At 43.9% G+C, this 22,104-nt stretch overlaps 2 protein-coding genes across 4 annotated transcripts in view; one reads left to right on the forward strand and one right to left on the reverse strand.

Annotated features, from left to right (window-relative positions):
- The first annotated feature begins 3,830 nt into the window (after positions 1 to 3,830).
- Rpl31 (ribosomal protein L31) lies at positions 3,831 to 8,308 on the forward strand. Its single transcript, XM_046440303.2, has 5 exons — positions 3,831 to 3,876; positions 4,276 to 4,382; positions 6,897 to 7,022; positions 7,809 to 7,921; positions 8,246 to 8,308. The coding sequence occupies exons 2-5, from the start codon at positions 4,276 to 4,278 to the stop codon at positions 8,275 to 8,277; spliced, it is 378 nt and encodes a 125-aa protein (XP_046296259.1). The 5' UTR covers positions 3,831 to 3,876; the 3' UTR covers positions 8,278 to 8,308.
- Positions 8,309 to 9,098: 790 nt separating this feature from the next.
- The window catches only part of Tbc1d8 (TBC1 domain family member 8), a 112,844-nt gene continuing 99,838 nt past the window's right edge, over positions 9,099 to 22,104 (reverse strand). For 2 of the 3 annotated variants that reach the window (XM_046440301.2, XM_046440302.2), the window contains exons 14-20: positions 21,975 to 22,073; positions 21,369 to 21,437; positions 17,260 to 17,500; positions 16,729 to 16,794; positions 12,442 to 12,531; positions 11,959 to 12,056; positions 9,099 to 10,154 (exon numbers count right to left, since the gene is read on the reverse strand). In XM_046440301.2, the coding sequence (XP_046296257.1) occupies positions 9,699 to 10,154; positions 11,959 to 12,056; positions 12,442 to 12,531; positions 16,729 to 16,794; positions 17,260 to 17,500; positions 21,369 to 21,437; positions 21,975 to 22,073 (1,119 nt within the window). In that variant the 3' untranslated portion in view covers positions 9,099 to 9,698. The remainder of the gene's footprint in view (positions 10,155 to 11,958; positions 12,057 to 12,441; positions 12,532 to 16,728; positions 16,795 to 17,259; positions 17,501 to 21,368; positions 21,438 to 21,974; positions 22,074 to 22,104) is intronic. The other variant, XM_058578314.1, reaches the window with a different exon arrangement.

Here is a 22,104-nt window from a genome sequence, read left to right on the forward strand (position 1 = left end):
TAAGGTATCATGTCCTTTTCTGAAAGCACTGGCTGGGGAGAGTGAAGTTTGTTTCATAGTTGCATTACTCTCTGTTTCTACCCTCTCTGTAAAGTGGAGAAAGTTCCTCTCAGTTCTATGACTAGGATCAGTTGTGGATGGCACCAGTCCCATAATTGCACTATTCCCGAGAAAAAGAGAACTCAAAATACTTTGCATGCACTAGGAGCATTTATTCTTTGACAGAACCAGAAATGAACACTGTTTTTAAAACAAAAGGTCTGTGCGAAACTGGATCATTTTTTTAATTTAATGTTTGATAAATTCAAAGAGTTAGAGATCTGATTTTTTTTTCTGTAAAAAAAAAGTGTATTTTAATTGTATTCGCATTTTAATTGGCTGTCAGCATCCTTACTGCTACATGGAACAAGATTCTTAATGAGCACAGGGTATTCATTGCCCTAGAATTTTCTAGCTGCCAGCCATTAAAAGAGGGTGGAGTATGCCACACTAACTGAATTTAGCTCTGCCTAAATGTTACACACGTTTAGAATTTGGATAAACTCGGAAAACTCATTGTGTAATCTTTTTTTGAACCCACACACATCATGGGAAGTTTAATCCCTAATCTTTTGATTCATTAAGTTTTGCTCATTAAAAGGCTGTTTTGCAACCCTGCCCTATTTCCAGAAAAACCGTGACCTTTCTATTTGGAAAACAGTACAGTCTTGGCTGAAGAGACCCAACTGAAGTGTGAACTCTGGAGTACACCAAGTTTAAGATATTTTAAACTAACTCAATTAAAATGCAGCATCTTCTGTCTCTTGTGACAACTAAAGTTCATTAAATCAATTTAAAAATTTTGTGTATACATGCAACATGGTGAATTGGCCAACTATTAGAGTGTTCTAAGTCATGACATTTTGCACACTTGCTTAATGTTTGTTCTGGGAAAATTTGAGTGTTTGGTACAAAATCACTTTGGATTTTCTCATCGTGTTGTATAAGTGCAGCCTGAAGTTCTCAAAGTCAGCCATTAATATCCGAGAGAAATAAATAATTTGAATCCTCCAAAGAAATGCCATTTGTGGCTTTATGTACACAATTTCTCATGAACTTTTTACTATACAAGAATTCTGTTTGGGGGAAAATGCTCACTGGAAACGAGGATTTTTTCTCATCAGATTTTTGCCTAACCACTCTTAGGCACTGCTATTACACTGACTCCTTTTAAAATTACAATTACCCTTTTATTAGTTTATGTTTTACTTTAAGCACAAAGTCATGAACACATGACCTTTTATAAACTCAGTTTTTCTAAGCAATCATTGTTATTATTTTATGCTTGAATCAGCACAACCCAACAAGTGGGAGCGTTCTCCTTTATTTGATTCCATTATCTTTTTAGCATTGCCCGTTGGAAACCAGATTTCTTTCTAGAACATCAGGATCATGGTCTGTCTTGATTTCTTTTTCTGCCCTAAAGCATGGAATCAACTGCTCTCTAAGAAGTCTCGTTTCCTTTTGGTTAAAAAGAGAGATTAAACTCTGGGTGCCTGGAGAACAGGCACTGGTGGGTAGCAGGCAGGTAAGGGTGCTACATGGGTCCTGTTGAGTCATTCTGTTGTGATAAAGCTAAAAGCACATTCAGCCGTGTGCTGCATGATGGTCAGTCTCTGATGGTCCACACAGGTGACCGTATACACCACGCTGCCCAGGGCTGAGGCAGGTAAACCATCTAGCTTTGTGTACATCCATTCTGCAGTGTGCACACAAGGATGAACTGTCTAGCAATGCTCAGAAGACAAATCTCTCAGAACAAATTTTGTTATTGACTCAAGACTGTATTTTTTTTCAAAGTCATGAAATCACCTTGATCTCTCCCACGTAATAGATCATATATTGTATGATGGTTTCTAATGTGGTTTTGTTAGCCACGAGGCCTTCCTTCTACATGCCATCCCATGATCTGTTGATTTTTATTTCAAATATTCTTTGTACCATCCGTTTCCTCTGCCTCACTATTAGCTGCCTTACCCAGGCCCCATTTCAGCTGGGTCACAGCAACAACCTCCTCACCAACCTCCCAGGCCCCAGTCCACCCACACAGTACGGCTTGAGCATGCTCTTCATTACCAGGCCTCTTTCCTCTTAAAAATCTTTTGAGCTGCTCCTCTTGGAAAGTTCCACTGGAAATTCCTGGAGCTCAGCCCTCCCAGAGTGACATTGTCTAGGACCCTCTCCTCCCTTAGGGTTTGTCATCCTCTGAGAGGACTGGAATGTAGCCTGTCTACTTCTTTCTGGCTGCCCTAATTGGGAAGCATTCAGAGGTTGTTTCATTTTAAGGATCTGCTGAAAATCACTAGAAGTAAAAAAAAAAAAGCATGGGTGATTAGTACATCTTACAAACACAGGAACTCATAAGTAATTGGATCTCTAGACCCGGCAGTCAGTGGTTGGTCAGAGGCTAGGAGGAAAAGATGCCTTGGAAGGGCTGAACTGAAACACAGAGAACCCCAGGAAGGCTTATGGTTTCTACTCCTCAAAGCAAACAGTCTTTATTACAGGTCTATTCAACCTTGAAGGAAGCAAAATTGACATAAAGAGGGCTGTTCTGTAGATTTCCACCAGAGGAGTCTATTTGCTTCAACAATAAGGATCTATTCACATTTCATCAGTTACATGGAAATGAGGCAGCTGGCAGATTTATTAAACATTCCTTTGCCCCAGAGGGCTAGCCTTTAATTCCCCTCTAGGCGCTGGGAGCCAGATGAAAGGGCAGGATCCCATCTTCACGGAGCACTGCAGCGGATCAGGATCAGAATAGTGATCCCAAATGAGTCACCTGTGAAAGGCCAGTGGCAGCTTTCAGATGCCTGAACACGAGGAAAAGGTCAGGCAGGCAGAGGGGAGGAAGAAAGGAAATGAGAGCAAAGGTCACTGAGTTGAAACAAATCGTGCCCTCCACCTGGATCCCATTTGCTTTTGGCAGGTGTTTTCTCAGCCTAATTTATTATAAGAGTCCCTAGGGGATTGCTAGAAAGGACCTCGTTTTCTGCTAAGAGGCTCGGTGTCCGCTGCAGTTGAGTGCTGTGGGTGGTGGGGTGGGGCTTAGTACCGGAGAGCGCTGCTCTTCCACCCCCACCTCCTACCTTGAAGGGCTGTTGGGAAACCTGCGGGTATAGCACCAATCCTTCTAAAGGATGAAGAGGCCCGTGTTCCTGATGAGATCAGAGACCCTGCTCTAGCCACAAAACTACCTGCCTCCAGTCTTTTTGTCTGAGATTCTGAAATGTGTCCATTGCTGAAACCCCTAGGTTAGGGAGAACTTGCTCCGGGTCTGAGAATTTTCCCATTTTCTGAAATGCCCGGCATTACGCAGGCCTTTTCGACTTGGAAAAATCAAGCGCTTTAATTCTGGCCGTGCGCAATCATCCCTGGGACGGCCAGTCAGGTACAGCGCCAACAGAGGTGCAATAAATATTGGAAAAACAAACAAATATTTGGAAAAACAAACAAGCGTCTTCTCTCCCGGCTCTGCTACCATCCACCTGTGGGCCTTGGTTTGGATTCCCTCGGAAGACAGAAAATAGGAACAAGACGCTCCCCGTACGCTTCGCAAGTAGCCAGGTGGAAGCCCGCGGCAGAAGCCAGAACCGAGCGCACCGCAGATCAGCGCAGCCGCGCCCGCCCAGGCACCGCCCCCACCAGGCTCCGCCCCCAGGACCCCCTCGCGGCTACCCGGGCGCTCCTCGTTTACGTCACAGCCTCGCCTCTCCCCTTCCCTAGCCACACCTCCTGTCCCCGCCTCTGGACGACCCGGAAGTTGTACTTGCAAACGCGGCTTTCCCTCCCACAATCCTTCGCGCCCTTCCTTTCCAACTTGGGACTGGCAGAGTGAGTATGGGTGCCGGGGTTCCAGCTTCGGGAATCCGGCTCCATCAGCCCCCAGGATTGTGCTGGCGAGCACAGCGGAGTCTTGTCGGAGTTGGCTCCGGCTCCGGTTTCTGGGAGATGGGAATCGGCGCTGTGTTAAAGGGCTCCCGGTGCCTGGGAGGGAGAGTGGCAGGCTTGGGAAAGCCGGGGCTGCAGGGGCTTCCTGGTCGAGGGTGCCGGAGGGGCGGTTATGCCTAAGCTGCAGGGCGGCCGGCCGACCGGGCCGTGCTCGAACATGGACCGCTGGGACCTACCTGGCCGAGGTTTTCGCCCCCGGCAGCGCGAGGCCAAGCCGGGAGGGACGATTTGACTTGGGCTTGTCTCGCTGAGCTTGTTCTAAGCCTTCCTGCCTGTATTTAGATGGCTCCCGCAAAGAAGGGTGGCGAGAAGAAGAAGGGCCGTTCTGCCATCAACGAGGTCGTGACCCGGGAATACACCATCAACATTCACAAGCGCATCCATGGAGTGTGAGTACCCCCACCCTCCGCCTGGGTCTGGCCCTCCCCACTTAGGCGCCTGGTTGTTGTCCTCCTAGGACTGGCGAGTCTTTAAAGGCTAAGTGCTCTAGAAATGCGTGATCCATCAAGATTTGTGTTGCAGCTACTCTTCTGAAGGCTTGAGGGGTTTCAAGTGTGCTGTCCAGAGGAATTGAGATTTCAGGAAGAGTCAGTTTTAGAAAATTGGTGGTGATCGTTACACTCGGTGCTTTAGTTTTTTAATTAAATTCGGACAGGCCAAAAGGTCAGAGTGAATGAGGGAAAGCAAACAATATCTGTAGACTGCAGGAAAATTATTAAGTTTTGTCCAGCCCTGAATGTGAAATAGGGTTCTTGTTTGTTCTCTGACCCGTGCAGATATGTGTTAATGACTGATAGAGTTGTAATGCCAGAAGGTAAAACGCTAGAAATAAAATGTGTCAGCATTGGCAATAGATCGTGAAGACCCACGGGTGTATGATATGCAGCAATGGGGGTGATTTGGGGTGTTCTGTTGTTTTTCTGTGATTTAGTTTTTGGTTCTAGGGCTTGAGAAGTCTTCCCCCTTTTTCGCCCATCAAGCTAACTGATAACAATAGACACCAAATCTCTTGTTACTTGAGGTTTAAATAGGAAAAATGTTAGACGTGGTGAAATGTTCTATTCGCTCACCAATTTGTGGAGCAGAATTTCTTGGACTTGACTGGGTGATCTCCTTAAGACCCACATTGGCAAGAGATGTAAATGTGGCAGCATTTGCATTTGGCCTGGTATCCCAGCCAGATGGTGACCTGTCAGCCAGTGAGCATTAGGTGCAGTTTTATTTGTGGTCTTAGGTGGTTTCTGGGTCTATCTGGTGTCCATTTTTGTGTGTTAATGTTGATTGTGAATTGCTACACACCCCTCCTTTAGTTGTGGCAAGTCAGGCATTTGACTGTCAAGGTACTGTACTGGGCATGCAGATAGGCAGGGAATCAAAGACCTTGCCTTCCTGGTAGTGAAAGGCAACAAGTATTTAGAATCTTAAGGTGATAAGTGGCCTAAGGGTTCATGCTTCCAGCATACAAATGCCAGGCTCCGTAGTCCTGTTGTCCTTCCTCCTTTACCCGGTGCTCCCGGTCTTCACACCGCCCTCTTAATATTGAGGTGTACCAGGATGAAGTTCTCTTTTCTGTCCATACTTTGTAAAAAGCAATCTTACAGGCTTCAGACATCCAACTGCTGTTTGACATCTCTGCTTAAGTAAATGGGCACTGACTTTACATGGGCCAAACCAGACTCCTGGTGTCTTATCTCTACCCCAACTCATTCCTGTTGTGCCCTTCTCTGTTTCATTTATTGGCACTTCACCATATCCTGTGGGCTGTACCTTCTGAATGCATTCACAATTTAACAAGTTGTACTGCCCTCACCCCCATTCTTAACCTAATCATGCCAGGCCTGTTCATGTTTAAAAATAGTTGTTTTGCTTTATTTTTACTCTCCCCTACTGCCTTGGGTAGCTAAATGACTGCCATCATTGTCTTTAGATCTTGAGCACGGTGTCCCCTTTGGCCATTATATTGAGACTTGCTGTGCCCTTCTCTAACTCTCCATCTCTTCTTCCTGGTCTTTTTCTATAGTGCTTTATTCTGTCTGATGTACTTGGTCACTTGCATAAGCTACATCAAAAACTGGGGCTTTGGTCAGTGGTAGAGCTCCTTCCTGCCTCATACATGTGAGGCACTGGGTTAGATGCTCAGCACTAAATTAAACAGAAAGAAAGAAAGTTATTGTGTCCATCTACAACTAAGAAAAAATATTTTTAAAAAAATGCTTGGGGGGTTGTTTTGCTGACCACTGTAATTCTGGCACTCTTTTATTTCTGAATAAGAATGAAATGAGCTTATTTGGGCTCTAAAAATGGCAAGGAGGCTGGTGAGCTCAGAGTAAAGGAAGAGTCTTGGTTATGGGCACCTTTAGGTTGCTTGAGTAGCCTTGGCTTGTGCAAATATTTGGCCTTTTTAGCCTATGTGAAGTTCTGAGCTTTTGCATTTCTTATGTAACTAAAACCATAAAATCTAAACAAGTTTGTACCTTCATTGTGAATGGAGGGTTACTGGTCCTGAGCTCAGTTTTGAGCAGTGGTAAGTTAATGGATATAGTTCATGTCTTTGGAACAGTGCCTGACGCATACCTAAATTTCCATAGAATAGGATTAATTTTTTTGTCTTCAAACTTAAGAAATCTACACATTTAAAGCCCTTGCTCTGTACACATAGACCAAGTAAGATGTGTTTTCAAAAGCGTGCTCTAAATAATCCTGGGACACTTGGTATTTATGTAAGTGGAGATGCAGTACACATTTCGTCCAAGTGTTGATGCTAATTGCTGGACACTGCATACTGGTGCAAAAAGGCTATTCCTGCCTAGTTTTAAGGTTTTTGTTTTGGAAGGACATGCTGTGTATGTATTTACACAATTTCATGTGCATTTTTAATTTGTTCACTTATATACGAATCCTAGGGGCTTCAAGAAGCGTGCTCCTCGGGCCCTCAAAGAGATCCGGAAATTTGCCATGAAAGAGATGGGAACTCCAGATGTGCGCATTGATACCAGGCTCAACAAAGCTGTCTGGGCCAAAGGAATAAGGTATTAAGATTATTTGTTAGAAAGTGACCTCCTGTGGTGACAACAGCTTGTCCTACTCACTTTGCACAGTTCCTGTGAGTTTCCTAGTTTGGTCACTACATGGAAGTATAAAGAAAGTACTGTGACGGTGGCTCAGAAGATGAGCTAGCATCTTTAGGGAGGCCTTTAACAGTCACTGAGACATTAGTGAAGAAGGCAGCAGTGTTGGGCAGAGGAGGGCCTTGCGTAGAGAGCAGGCGAGGTGGCATCTGGGAGGATGGTGAGAGTGGTAGAGGAAGTGCCTGGAAGCCCTCACAAAGGAGGCTGGAGGAGCAGGGCCCTGGGCCTAGACATCAGGCACGCCCAGCGTGACATGACAGCAGTGGTACTTAACCTGGGCAGTTTTACCAGCTCTGTTCCCCCTGGGTTGTTACGGCCAGGGGCTCTGTGGCTATCCAGAATGCCTGGGACAATTCCCACAAAGAACTGCCTGATCCACATGTTAATGCCAAGATTGGGAAACGGGAGGGCAAAGGGTGTTGATACTAGAAAGGACAAGGTGCCAAAGTAGAAGCAGGGGACCAGCTAGAAAAATGGCAAAGGTGTGGTAGAGACTGGGTGGTTCTGGTGGGGATGTTTAACACATTTTAATATACATGCGTCCTGAGACGATAGTCCTCCTTGGTATATCTACCAGGGACAGATAGTGGCTGGTTGATGAAGAAGCAAGGAAGGGTTTTGTGAATGTATGCGGTGGTTGTTTCTGAAAGGAGGAATTGACTCCAGCAATTCACTTCCATTTATTAGGAATGTCCCATATCGTATTCGTGTGCGATTATCCAGAAAACGTAACGAGGATGAAGATTCACCAAACAAGCTCTATACTTTGGTAACCTATGTCCCCGTTACCACATTCAAAAGTAAGTTTCACTCCACTCCATAAAACTGTAAAATTGACTTTTTAGTCCTTTCTTTTTGGTACAAGGTATTGAACTCAGAGGTACTTTACCACTGAGCTACGTTCCAGCCCTTTTTAAAACCTGAATTCATCTCTTTGGATATTTCCTGTGCACTCTGTGCCTGGAAACTTTCCAACAGGAATATGAGTAACAGGCATAATTTCACTTTAAATACAAAACTGATATGGGAAATGAAATAGAACTATATCCAGAATTTTCTAGAAAAGATTTTTGGGGTATTTAAATACAAAATGAATGAATGCTGTCTTATCACTTCCTTTGCAGATCTACAGACAGTCAATGTGGATGAGAACTAACTGCTAATAGTTAAATAAAGTCATAAAACTATTTTGGTTTTCCTTGTGTGATTGTCATGTGTGGTTGTAGGGTCATCTGGAGAGTTGTTCCTACATTCTATTTCCTGCCTAGCTCCTGGAGTCTATTTGGACAGGGTCTAAGGGTTTTTAAGGTGATTGACTTGAGAACCACTGCTCTAGGTTGTTGCAAAATTGGAGGTGTGATGTTAATGCTTTTACTTGGAAGTTTCGTTCATTCTAAGATTTTTTTCCCCCAGAGAATCAGTAAACACGCCTGTAGAATCTTAGATTTAATGGTGGGGGGAAACGGCAGCATGTCTTCAAGCTGCTGTCTGTATTGAATACACTTAACCTTCTAAAATAGATTTTTGTGGTAGGGGTGATGGTGCTGGAGGTCATCCTAGGCCTCTTGCATGCTAAGCACAACAACATTGCGCTATACCCTCCCTCCAAATAATTGGTTTTTGATAAGGTAATCAGATAAACCTAGAGGCAGAGTCTTATTTCAACCCATTTATAATTATCACTTGAGTTATTTTTAGAGCTAAGGTTCATAAGTAGAGATTTTTGAGGTTATCATAACAAATCAAGATTCAGGCTTCAAGGTGTGTCAGGGATTCGGTTTAGTTGGTAAGTGCACCACTGACTCCCCCCCCTCCCCGCCTTAAATGTCCACCCAAGTAAGCGTGGGATTGTGGACCATCTCCAGGATATTGCACTGTCCTCTGCGAATGCAGATGGGTAGGGGGAGATTCCAGCTTGTCCATTCACCAGTATGACCATCCACCTTGGTGTAAGGTTAAAAAAAAAATAGACTGAGGCAATACAAAAAGGTTTCTTATTAAAAAACTTGGAGGCCCACGTTGAAAGCATGGTTTGTACACAACATTTTTGGAAGGACATATAAAGTGAATACAACCAAATATATTAAAATGGTTTCAATTACCAGCATTGAAACAAAACTAGTGCAAAAAAAAGCCAAATACAATTGCACGGACAGTGGCTCTGAGACCTTGAAAATGTACTTGATTCATCACCTCTCATTCTAAGGGATAAATGAGAGCTTGGGACCCTTGTCCCTTGTTAGAGACATCTGTTTGATCAAAGAATGAAATCATAATAGCATTGTGGCAGGACACCCATTTCAGCAAATCTGATGGAAGTGAACTTGCCAGTCGTTGAAAGAACAGGTGGGGACCTGTGCTACTGACTGTCCAACTTGAGTCCCCTCAAGAATACATAGAAATGCCCAAGCGTTGTCAGTTCCTCCAGCTACTGCCAGGTTGCTCTTCCAGATACCAGCGTGTCAAATGTGCTCAGAATGAAGTTTAGACATCTGGGTTTGTGGTTTGATGACCCAAGAAGGTCCAGTCCGTGCTTTGGTATAGCAGACTCCAGTGTGCCCAAGGCAGATGATCTTGCTACAGGCTACTCAGCTTGAGTTCAGGCTGTGATTGGTGGCTCATTTCAGAAGTTTTGAGACTGTACTGATTGATCTTGGCATTTTCAAGTTTGGATTTAATGTCCAGTGGCTTTTCAAAAAAGTTTACTAGTGATTGTTCAGTAAGAAGTGACGCTAAAATATGTTCAAGAGAGACAGTCCAGTCCCCTTCTGCCGACTCAGGAAATGCCTGGGGGTCCTGGGGCGTCTTCCCAGGGTCCATGAAAACAGAGTCCTGCTCTAGAGAAGGAGCTGAAGCCTGCAGGTCCTCTGCACACTCCTGGGAGCAGCTTCCTGAGCTGCTGCTGCGCTGGCCCACCTCCCCGATCTGCAGCAGCAGGGTGGTTACTGTGGCAATGGCTTGATACAGGTCGTTTTCTTCTGGATCTTCATGGAACATACTGTACAAAGTCTTACAGAACTGGATAAATTCTCTCTGAAATTAGGCGGGGGAAAAAGCCCATGTATAGCAGCATAACCAGGTTGGAAGTATAATGTATTTTAAAGAACTCTGAGAAAAAGCACAACTGGTCCTGAAGAAGCAGAACAGAAGGCAGTCACTGCCCTTCCACTCTGAAAGCACCAACTCAACACACCTGGACATGGGTCATTTGTATGTACATAGGAACTGCACAAGTGTCCCTGGAGGATGTACACAGCAGGCTGACTTGTACAAATGTCTCCTAAGAAACCAAAGCTGTGAAGAGAGTTTGCCTTAAAGCTTTAAAGCTCACTGGCTTATACGTTTATAGCTTGTTTATAAGGATGTTGAGGCTGGAGTTTATTCTAGATAAGAAAATGGTGGAAATGGCTGAAATGTTTACATTGAATAAAATTAATGGTAAGTTCAACTGGTGGGGACACCACACAGTACTTAATGCTGTGGACTATTTTTTTTTTAAACAAGTGGTATTACCTTTGCCTAGCATGTGGCAGGCCCTGGTTCTGATCCTAGTACCACCCAACAAAAACAGTTTTGGGTGATCAGATTTAACTGACTCCTGTTTCTAAGGAGTAGAATGAAAATTCAGAGCAATTCCCTAGTAAAATAGAGACAGTGGTGGCATTTCTCACACCTGCTATGAAATACCAATCAAGATATTTTGTGGGCTAGGGTTGTGGCTCAGGGGTAGAGTGTGCATCTAGCATGTGTGAAGCCATGGGTTCGATCTTCAGCACCACATAAAAAATAAATAAAATAAATGTTATTAAAAAAAAGATTTTGTGATTACAAAAAAGAAACATGGCATGCTAAATTCCATTGTTTCCCCCCTTAAGTGCTAGGGATCAAAACCAGGGCTTCGTCCACATTAGCACAACTTCTAAAAGAGACCAGAACATAGTACCGGAAGTCCTAAGATAAAGGAACATTCTTAACTAATTTAAGCTGCAATTCTCAAATATTGAGAGACCCTTTTCAAATCAAAACTACTATCATACAGTACATGTAAGCAAGAACCCCTTTTCTGGAAAAAGCTCAAAAGTTTTGAAGACTGGGTGCTATGTATGATACAGGCAATGATTTTTTTTGGGGGGGGATGGGATATCGGGAATTGAATTCGGGGGCACCTGACCACTGAGCCACATCACCAGCCCTACTTTGTAGTTTTATTTGGAGACAGGATCTCACTGAGTTGCTTGGTGCCTCACTTTGCTGAGGCTGGCTTTGAACTCATGATCCTCCTGAGCCACTGGGATTACAGTGTGCGCCACTGCACCCAGCAGGCAGTGATTTTTAACAATGCACTTGTGCATGTGGCAGAACTAGAAATACCAGGGCTTACTACATGAGCACTCTACCAACTCAATTACATCCCCAGCCCACTTTTTAAAATTAATTTATTTTTAAAGGCTGATCTGTCTACAGTGGCCCCAAATGCTTTTACTACCTTAAGGAATAAATCTGTTATCACAACCTGAACAAATAAATTTCATATAGACATTAAAAAAGCATGAAGTGGCATGTGTGAGGCACTGGGTTTGATCCTCAGCACCACATTAAAAAGATAAATTTTGTGTCCATCTACAATTTTTTAAAATATTTTTTAAAAAAGCATGAAGTATGTAGCAGCTTCATTTTGAAGAGTTTGGAACATCTGATGATCACAATTTAAATCTCTTAATATTCAGCTCCACAAAATAATCCTGAATTTTGGAAGAAAAGGGGTCCAAGTTTAAATACTAATCTTGACAAAAATCTCTTTACAAAACAGTTCATATTCTTCACAGAAAATTCATACCTGGCTCATTTTGGGCAACTCTTTCTCAGTTTTATCTTTTTCTTTGGCTAAATCTTTAATCATCTGTTTCAGCTGCTTCTGATAATCAACTGTATCACCTTGTGACAAAGGGAAACATTAATAAATAAATAAATTCAATGACAGCAAGCACGGCGATGGGCATGGGAAAGGAAGGGGGATTCCACTAAGCAAATCCGTAAAATACTAAAAAGCAAGAGTTTCTGTCAGAAGGAGATTTTTACAGTGACTACAGATTCCCATCTGTGTTCCCCGGGAGAATCTGCCACCAGAGGGCCCCAGGAAATGGCAAGGGAGAGAAAGGAACCCAGTGGGCACCACTTCCACCGCGAAGGCCTCTGGATGAAAGCAGTGGTCTCCCTGGTGATTCTCACCAGGGAGGGCAGAAACCAGCGGCTTCGGGGTGGGGGGGGGGGGTGGCAAGGACAACTGTGTCTGGGGACAGATAATGAAAGAGGTACATGCCATTAGACTTCCCAAACACCAGGGGTCTTGACGTGGATAACAGAGGATTCTTTAATGGTGACTGGCTGTCTCGGTCATTTTCAGTGAGTGCTTAAAAAAAAATAAATAAATAAAATTTAACACATTTCCTAACAAAAACAAGTAATTTAGGCAACAAGTAACTACAGACTAAGCCAGCAGCTCCCAACCTGTGGGCTGTGGACTCTGCAGGGTCCAGAAACCCAAAGGCCCATGGAGCAGTGTCTGGACACACAGTGAGTAATATGTCCCATGTCCCAAATCTATACAGATAACATGCAAATTCAGAATTCACATGTCACATACAAATTCAGAGAGACTTCTGATGTTGACCTGGAAGAAAGTAAGTAAAATCCCATTCGTAAAACTAAAACTTACACACATACTAGAAACTAGAAATATACTCAATCTCAGAATGGCAGAATAATTGGCAATTATGTTAAACTTTTCATGACAATCATTTCTCTATACATACTACTATATCTAGATGGTTTAAGAATTGAAAAAGCCTTACTAGACTCAAAGTAGCACCTTACTTTGTTGGAGCATACTAAAAAAAATTATATCAGAACCTTCATACATTGCTAGTGGAGATGTAAAATGGTTCAGCCTTGGAAAATGGTCTAGTAGCTCCTCAAAAAGTTAAATATATATCTAAGAGAACTGAAAACATGTTCCTCCAAAAATATGTATATGAACATTCATAGCTGCTGTGTTCTTAATAGCCAAAACCACCCAAATGTTCATCAGGGGGATTGTGAATTGTTGATGAATAAATCAATTGTGGCACAGCCATGCAGTGGAATATTACTTGGCCATAAAAAGGAATGAAGTATTGATACAAACTACAGCTTGGATCAATCTTGAAAACATTATGCTAAGTTAAAGAAACCAGACAAAATGGCACATATTATATTAATTCCATCTGTATGAAATGTCCAGAAGGCAAATCTATAGAAATAGCAGGTCATCTAAGGTTGGGGTAAATAAATTGGGCAAAATAGCTAAAGGGTTGGAGGTTTCTGTTTAGGGTGAAGTCAGATTCAGAAATTGATTATGGTAAGCTTTGCACTATTTGATATATGAAAAACCATGGAATTCTACACTTCAAACAGATAACCTGAATAATATGTGAGATATAGCTCAATAAAGATGTTTCAAAGAAGCAATTATCAGGATATGGACTAGGAAAGATCCTTATTTTTAAAAGGTTGGGACTTAGTAGGGAGCCATTCAGTGAGAACAAATCAAAGACAAAACTCAGTTGTGATTCAAGAAATGTCCACAAGGTGTCACCACAGCTTTGGTAAGCTGCGGATCTCCTATTAGGTAGATTTCTGGGCTGGGAGTTGGGGAGGGTTGTTCTTTTCCACAGTAAATGTTCTTGGATATACATGAGTCCTCACAAGGAAATCTTTCTCCACATATAGCTGAACACAGAGATGAGCAGCTGGAATTTTATTAGTCAACATTGAAACAAAAATTTTTGGTGGTGCTGGGATGGAACCCAGGGTCCCACATGTTAGGCAAATGGTCCATGTAGATGGAATTACACTCCCAGCAAGAACACCACTTGGTATGGACCCAAGACCAGCATGTCAGCCTTGTGGAGCACTGCTCTCAAATAAAATAACTCATCCCTTGAATCTTGGCGTTCCCAGAAGGAACTAGTCAAGTGAGGTGTCCCTGCAGCCCCGCACTGCGCAGAGACCTGACAGCCTCTGAATCTCTCTGTGTATTCATTCACCCTTCCAGTGGATCATTCTCATTCATTTTGTTTCCTTCTAGTGAAAATAATGTTCTTCTAGAAGTTTCCACTAGAAATCAACCTAGTGAAACTAACTGAGCAAAAATGCCCAATACCTGTAGAGGTATCAATCTGCAAAGAAAACTCATGATTTCAGACTTCCAGAATACTCTTTGTCTCTTTTACCACCTGACATGGTTTCAAAGCACCTAATATTCTTTTCTAGTTTTTATGCACAAGTGTGATCCCAGTGGAGTCCAGAAATTTTAGTGAGCTCTTCTGGAACTGCGGAGGCCTTGGGTTCCTCACTGCTTCCTGAGCTGCGTATCAACCATGTTCCCCAAGACTGCCATCTCCCCTGGCAGAGGACCAATTCTCTGCACCAGGTGGGTGTCTGTGGCCAGTGCTGGTGCACTCTGCTTGGTCCCACTGCCTCTTGGACAGGCAAATAGGATGAGTTGGAGGCCGAAAGGAAATCACTGGACATACAAATTTAGAGTTGAGTTAATCCTCATTATACTTCCTAATTAGTGACTTCAAACTTTCTGATGTGTGTGATTGTCCCACCTTTAACTAAAGAGCTATTCATTATGGTTGGAAGTAAATGGTTAAAATTTAAAGAGAAGTACCTAATGGTAGTGTGAATTCATGATCTCAGGAAACTGAGGTTTTAAGTTGTTTGCATTCTTAAGACTTTTTAACTACATCAAAAATTCACAAGTTCAAAGACAGCCTCAGCGAAAGCCAGGCACTAAGCAACTCAGTGAGACCCTGTTTCTAAATACAAAAAATTACAAAACAGGACTAGAGATGTGGCTCAGTGGTCCAGTGCCCCTGAGTTTAATCCCCAGGACAAAAATAAATCAAATATTAAACATACATAAATAATGTATCAAATCTTCAGTTTTAACAATTTCATTTCAGTCACACCATATCTCATAATCATGTTTTAAAAAGTTTGAGAGTTGATTTTTCTAAAAATGTGAAGGTCTATAGCTGTTTTTTTTTTTTTTTATTTTAAGGTGTAGATGGACACAACACAATGCTTTTATTTTTATGTGGTTCTAAGGCTCGAACCCGGGTCCCACCCATGCTAGGGGAGCACTCCACCACTGAGCCACAATCCCAGCCCCTACAGCTGCTTTTAATAATTAAAATGTCTTAGGAATTGACTTTATTTAGAAATAATTCACAATGAAGTCAGATCAAGAATCAAAAGCCTCAAATTCAAAAGCCAGTAAGTTTAAAAGTATGTCAAGATGGAAATTCTAGCTGTAATACCTATGCAACTTTTTATAAATTATTCTAAAATGAAATGTTTATTATTTAAATACCAAGATAAAGTCATTGAGTAAAATAAAATCAGTCATGTCCTATTGAGGAGTAAGAACCTGATAATGATTATAGAAAGACAATGATAAAGTAATAAAGGAAATATATATCTTCTATGTTAGTGGAAAAATATTTGGTGCAAATTAGAAAATAAAAGACAGAACTCAACTGGCAGGCGGCTGGGAATGGGAAAGACAGTGGAATGAATGGGACATCACTTTCCTGTGTTCCTATATGAATGCACAACAAGCGAAACTCCACATCAAGTACAACCACAAGAGCGGGAAGTTATACTCCATGGATGCATGATGTCAAAGTACCCTCTACTGACCTGTATATCTAAAAACAACAAATTCATTTTAAAAACTCAATTGGTATAAAAAGTGGAGAACTTGGCTGACGCTGCGCAGTCTGTACTTAGGGAAGGAATGGTCCCGGGGAAGGGGCAGGAGGAGCTCTGTGGCCAGGAGAGCTGGCTGGAGAAAACGTGCCTCAGGCACCAAACACTAAGGCAGCAATGGCCGAATTCAGAAGCCCACAAACAATGTCCATGTGCATTTTCAATTTCTATGTGTGCTCCAAGAGTTGTAGAAGCCACCAGCATCTTGTGATCCTGGAAACGTCCCAAGCTCCCCTGGATCCTGGATGGGAAGTTCTGTCGCCAGAACCACAGTGCTGGGGACAGGTGCCCTCCAGTTGGTCCGTACTCGTGTCCATTAGTTTTAAAGATACAAGGGACACATTAAGGTTGCCTTGTTCTTGTTCCTGTCCACATCAAGACTTGACCTCAAAGGCTTCCAAATGACTTCCTTTGTTCCTGCCTACCAGTGCATGATAGGCAAGTCTTACGTGCTAGAAAACTCAAACGGTACCTAAAAGCAGGAGCCTAAAGTAGCCACCCACTGAGGTAACCAGGATCTTGCTCCCAACATTGCAGTCAGTGATTCTCAAACCCCGAGTCAGCCATCTGGGCAGGGCCCAGTGACCAGATGGAACAAGCCCTCCAGGTGATTTGGACCCACGCTCAGGTCACAGTTCAGTATTTACAATCTATGATCTGAAACACCAAATTAAAACATTTGTCACCCCAAGTCTACATGAAAATTTTAAAAGGACTTCATTGTCATGTACAAAGCTGATCTTGTGTGGAAACAGGGCTCAGCCTGATTTTCCCACTTGGCCTTGCTTACCTGGAGGAATATGAAGCCTATATAACAGTTTGATTTTCTCATTCATTTCTCCATTATACATAATATCTGTAAAAATGAAGGAGAGGAGATTGGATATAAATGGTTAAGTCTTCTTGTCACGACACAAACTTACTACAGAGGGAGAAAGGTCAATGCGTGTGGCCACCACCCCAGATGCACACCAGGCTAGAAAGGAGAGCGTGAAGGGTGGTGGCTGGTGACTGAGTCTCCAGGCAGCACTTTTTGAAGATTTAATTTAATGAACAAAGGTTAGGATCGAGCCACCACCATGCCTGGGGTGCCAGGGAGAACAAGTCCACGGCCTTGCATGTTGAGGGCCCACGCCCCGCCCTCACTAGGAAGCATAAAGGTGGTCCTGGGAGGAGCTTGCAGAGAGAGATGCAAAGACCACAGAATCACAAGAGGCCAGTCACGAACATGTCTCATCATCATGTGGGTCTGCCTGTCCCACAATCTACTCTGTTCACCAGACTGCCCCCGTCCTCTCCGTGAGGACCCAAGCAGTCATACCCAGACAGCTAACGAATGCCTTGAATTCCATGAGCTGGTCCATGTTGTCATCCAGGAGCCGGAAAGTCCTTTCAGCGAGGATCTCCGTATGGGCCCCACAGGTCCACGGCGAGACCAGCTGGAACAGGTGTGCAAACTGCCGGGCATCGATGCGGTACTGCTCAGCGTAGGGCCTGCTGGGGTCGTGGCGCAGGACCCCGGGCCTCGGCTGCTCCCAGTAACAGCTCATCATGTGTTCTCTCTTGAAACAGGGCGGGAGAGAGAGCTGTGACCAGCGGCAGCAGCAGAACCCGAGGGAGGCTCACACCCCTGAGCCAGAGCCAGAGCCAGGTCTGGGTGCCCCACCTGCGATCCCGGCTATTTCGAGGCCGAGGCAGGGTGGCAGCAAGTAGAAGCATGACTTCCTACTGCTTTCTTTTTCAATACTTTCTGAATTTTGACCCACATGAGTATATTATCAATTTTGAAATTTTAAAGTAAAAACAAAAAAATAAGAACAAAAACAACAAAAGGCAAGGTGAAGTCTTGGGAATAGACTAAAACTAGAGCAACCAGACTGGCCCTGTCACTCACTACGTCACATGCATTTTTTGGACATTTCAATTGGCAAAAGCCTGATAGGGTTCCCAGTACTATGGGGTTCTTTACTATTCAAAGTCCTTCGTCTGTGAAGACAGGAAACAAGGGCAGATGCCCTAGAATTAGTAACACAGTATGTCGCAATCCTTCTTCTACGGCCATTACAGAACTGTTAGAAGCACCACAAGCACTTGCAGTGTTAAAAAAAGGCTTAATTTCCATTCTTAAAAACCCGAGGTGCACCACGAATTTCCACGTATGTTTGTGCATACTGCCAGCTAGAGACCCACAAAATGCTGCCCAAAGAAAATGGTGGCAATATGTGGGCATATAACTAGTTTATATATATTTATGAACTTATAACTAGTTTACAGAGAGTCTCACAGAACACCAAAGAATAGGCAAAGGAAATGAACAGGTGACTCACTAAGGGATAGACTTAGCCAATGAACGAACAGAATCGTAGAAGATCCATGATATCAAATGCAGGTGGGTGTGGAAAGTGGAAGACAAGTCCCCTTGGACGCCTTCAGTGAAAAGTCAAAATTATTTTACCAGTATTGACTGAAATTCAGAATGTTGAGGGCCCACGCCCCGCCCTCACTAGGAAGCATAAAGGTGGTCCTGGGAGGAGCTTGCAGAGAGAGATGCAAAGACCACAGAATCACAAGAGGCCAGTCACGAACATGTCTCATCATCATGTGTCATGTCTCCCATCACCCAAAATACCACCTTTAAGAATCCACCCTACAAAAATAACAGCACTGGACCCAGATAAATGCACAGTACTGTTTATGAAGTAGCAAAAACTGCAAACAACGTAAATGTCCCTCAGAGGAGGACGGCTACTAACTCATGCATGGTTCAGCCCTACAAGGAAACTATGCAATCATTAAAAAAGATTGAGATCTGTAGATAATGATCTAGAAAAAAGTCCACAGTGTATGGTCAACTAAAAAAAAAAAATCTTAGGCCCTATGTGTGGCACAATCTTTTGTATGGGGGCGGGGGAAGCAGGTATGCGCGTGTCCCCATTGTGTACATGTGTGTCTATAGATAAAGACCGGCAGGGGGCAGGAGTCGGGAAAGATGCTCCCCATGTTCACAGTCATTACTTGTATAAGGCAGGATCACAGGGGCAAGGTAAGGCCCTTCAGTTTCTTGCTTAAAAGCTTTCTTCTTTTTCTTCCTCTTTTTTAAAAATGAAATTAGGTATAATTTGTTTTGTCTTTCCATTAAATTTTGAGGACAAAAGTCTTATGCAGAACAAAGAAGGAAACAAAACAATAATCAAAGAGATCAAATGCCCTTTGGGGCACAATCATCCAGCAATCGTGGTGACTTTAGGTGATCATTAGTAAGAACATGTCCACGGAACACGTAAGGCACTGTTTCAGGGCATGGATGTTTCCAGGAGAGCTTGTGACCCAAGGTCTGGATTACATTGTGCACGTCCCACTTGGGAGGACAGGATTAAGGACAGTTTCTCAGTTTGAGAGAAAGTGAGACATCACAAATCTGGACTTCAGAAATTTAAAGGACTGCTTTAGTGATTAAAATAAATTTCATTAAGTGCTAAGCATGTCATTCATCCTTAATGGAAAGAGTCTGAAGAAGTTGGGTAGAGCTGACTATTGCTTGTTGGCATCGAGAACCAATGTGCCTGTTCACTCCAGGCTTAGGGAAGGGCAGTTAAGGAATGGCCTCCTCTTGAGGAACCTGTCACATGTTTATCATTCAGTGTAAGGGTGTTTCCACATGGCCCCTGTTCTTGAGAAAGTGAAATTCTGATTCAAAAGGGTGCACGTGAAAACCCAGCAAGAGGACATTATAGCCGACAGAACTTCAACAGGCTTTAAACTATTATAATACACAGACTATTAAAGCCATGGAAATTCAAAGGTCAAGACCATGGGAGAAAGAGCAGTCTCAGAAGGCTGCTGTGTGGAGCATGGGCTCAAAAAAGAGGCGCCCTGGGTTGTACCACTGAAGCAGACACCCGGAGACAATGCTGCTTTACTTTTATTTCCCTTGGGAGTGCATTTTGAAAGTTATCTTGGATTTATAGTTTAAGTTTTTGTTTGTGGTTAAGCCCTCCATAAATGAAAGCTTTTTAGGACTAATTATAAATATGAAAAAAAATTTTAATAAGTATCAATCACATTGTTTATCCTTCATAGGAAAGAAACAGGAAACCATCTAACCAAGTTCTTCCATAATTTTTCCTATGAAAGATGAACAATGTGGTCAGTACAAAGCAATTCATTTTTATCATTAATAAATCTTATTGTTATATAAATTTGGATGTGTGATGTCTCCTGTTTTCTCCTTCTTGAAAACAGTCCTATACAAGTCAGTCTTTTAAAGCAAATAAACCAAAAACACCTTTGTAATTTGTTTCCCTGCTTTTAGGTTTCCAGTATTCCCTGTTGTTCCTCCTTGAAAAGCCAAAGGGGATCAGGAGAGCAAGTAACCTTTGACTTTGTCTTCATGCTACAAAGGAAACTAAAACCTGGGGACAGGTGCTGGCTGTGGGGGACAAGGGTCTGCCAGCTGTCACCATAGGCCCTGCTAGCTGGAATGAGGAGCACCAGAAACCCACCACCCAACAACCCTTCCCAGGGGCCGTGGGAAGGCCCCCTCCAGGCCCAGGAAGGCCTCAGGCCACCCAGCTCGAGTTCCCTACAGAGCACTGCTGCTCAGGCTGTGGCCTGCTCTGGCAATCTGAGCTAGGAAGTGACAGGGGCTGGCGTCCCCACCAGGAAGAGCTGGGGAAGGGCTCTGCCACGCCAGGCCAGCTTTCCAGAACTGCTTCCTGCCCTGTCTCGGTGGGGAGCGGCAGTGCATCCTGGGCCTGCCCTCTTTCAAGGAAGAAAACTCCCAGCAAGGAGTCTGAAGAAACACTTCACAGGGTGATGAGCCTGGCACTCCACCCAAAACCCGAGGACCAGCAATCTGATGTACCCCGTAAACACTGCTGGCATGACAGATCATCGACTTGTTAAATCAGCGAAGACTGGTCACATGGACGAGTACTGATAGTAGCATCAATGGGAAATACCTAACGAGCCGCACCGCCACAGAAATACAGAGATGGGCACACGTATTCCCAGGTAGAAGCATGAGTAATTAAAACTTGTGTCAGGTGATGACTTCAGCGAGGGTCATGGTCCCTCTGTTGACTAGGAACCCATGCTCATTAGCACAGCATGGATCAGGGAAGCCCGAATCACAATGCCAGGCCCTCTCGGGACAGTGTGGGCCACACAGCCCCATGGAGCTGTCCAGGGAACCCTGGCTCCTCCCTCCTGGATGCCAGCCTGTTTTAGGGGAGGGTAATGCTGTCTCAGGAGGGCCCTGGTGTGTGGGCAGAGGCGGCGGGCTGAGAGGTTCTGGATGGAAGCAGGCAGGCGAGCCTGCTTCAGCCTCTGCTGCCACAGGCCGTGCATGCTCATCTCAGGAAGACTGGGTGCTGTGGGCTGGGCCAAGCTCAGGGCCCGTAACTCCCTCTTCTTCCCAGATTTCCATACCTTGAATAGGTCATAGAGTTCCTCTAGGTCCTCAGGAAGAATCGACACTTCGGGGATAACAACACGGAGCTAAAGGAAAGCACAAAGAAGCGACGGAGTGAATGCTAGGTCTGTATCCCGGGAAGACTGGAGGGGACACAAAGGACTGGCTTCCTTATGTAGTGGCTCTTTTCCTCCCAGCATCTATTCCCTTCTGACACAAAGATGGCATGACAGCAGTTTTCCAAGTGTTTTGTCCCCAACCTCCTTCCTGTTCACACAGTACCTCCAGACAAGGGTCCCCTGCTACAAAGCCAGCAGGCACCACATGGGAAGACAGCTCTAATGACAGCTCCCCCTGAGGCCATCTGTCTAGACACTTTACACACCTCCTATTCACGGAGGCACTGGATGTTATCCCCACCATACAACAGGGGAAACTGAGGCTTCCAGAAGGGAATTTGCTCAGTCTGACCCCGGATGTTTCTACACGTGTCACTCCTAGTAGGTTTTTAGTTCTGTACAGAAATAAACAAACAACAACAACAAAAAACCCTAGTATTCTTATGCACTCCCAGGTTGGCACCCAAACACCATGAGTGCCAGTGTGAGGTGTCCTCTGCTTACCACGTTCTGCTTAGTGGTGTCCTCGTGTCCTTGGAGGACCCTGATCCTGTGCTTGCAGCGTAGGTGCTCAATCTGCTCCACAGACTGGTCTCCAAATTTCTGGAGGGATACAGGAACCACTTACTTGGAA

Source organism: Marmota monax, unplaced genomic scaffold (genome assembly GCF_021218885.2).
Source record: "Marmota monax isolate L192 unplaced genomic scaffold, Marmota_monax_Labrador192_F-V1.1 WCK01_AAM20220418_F8-fsc00210, whole genome shotgun sequence".
Classification (NCBI taxonomy): Eukaryota; Metazoa; Chordata; class Mammalia; order Rodentia; family Sciuridae; genus Marmota; species Marmota monax.

What these genes read in the sequence shown, in the direction of transcription:
- Rpl31 (XM_046440303.2), top strand. Translation starts at nt 4,276, where the DNA reads ATGGCTCCCGCAAAGAAGGGTGGCGAGAAGAAGAAGGGCCGTTCTGCC. An exon ending in GTCTGGGCCAAAGGAATAAG is followed by an intron (nt 7,023 to 7,808) that starts GTATTAAGATTA and finishes TCCATTTATTAG; the next exon opens with GAATGTCCCATATCGTATTC. An exon ending in CCCCGTTACCACATTCAAAA is followed by an intron (nt 7,922 to 8,245) that starts GTAAGTTTCACT and finishes CTTCCTTTGCAG; the next exon opens with ATCTACAGACAGTCAATGTG.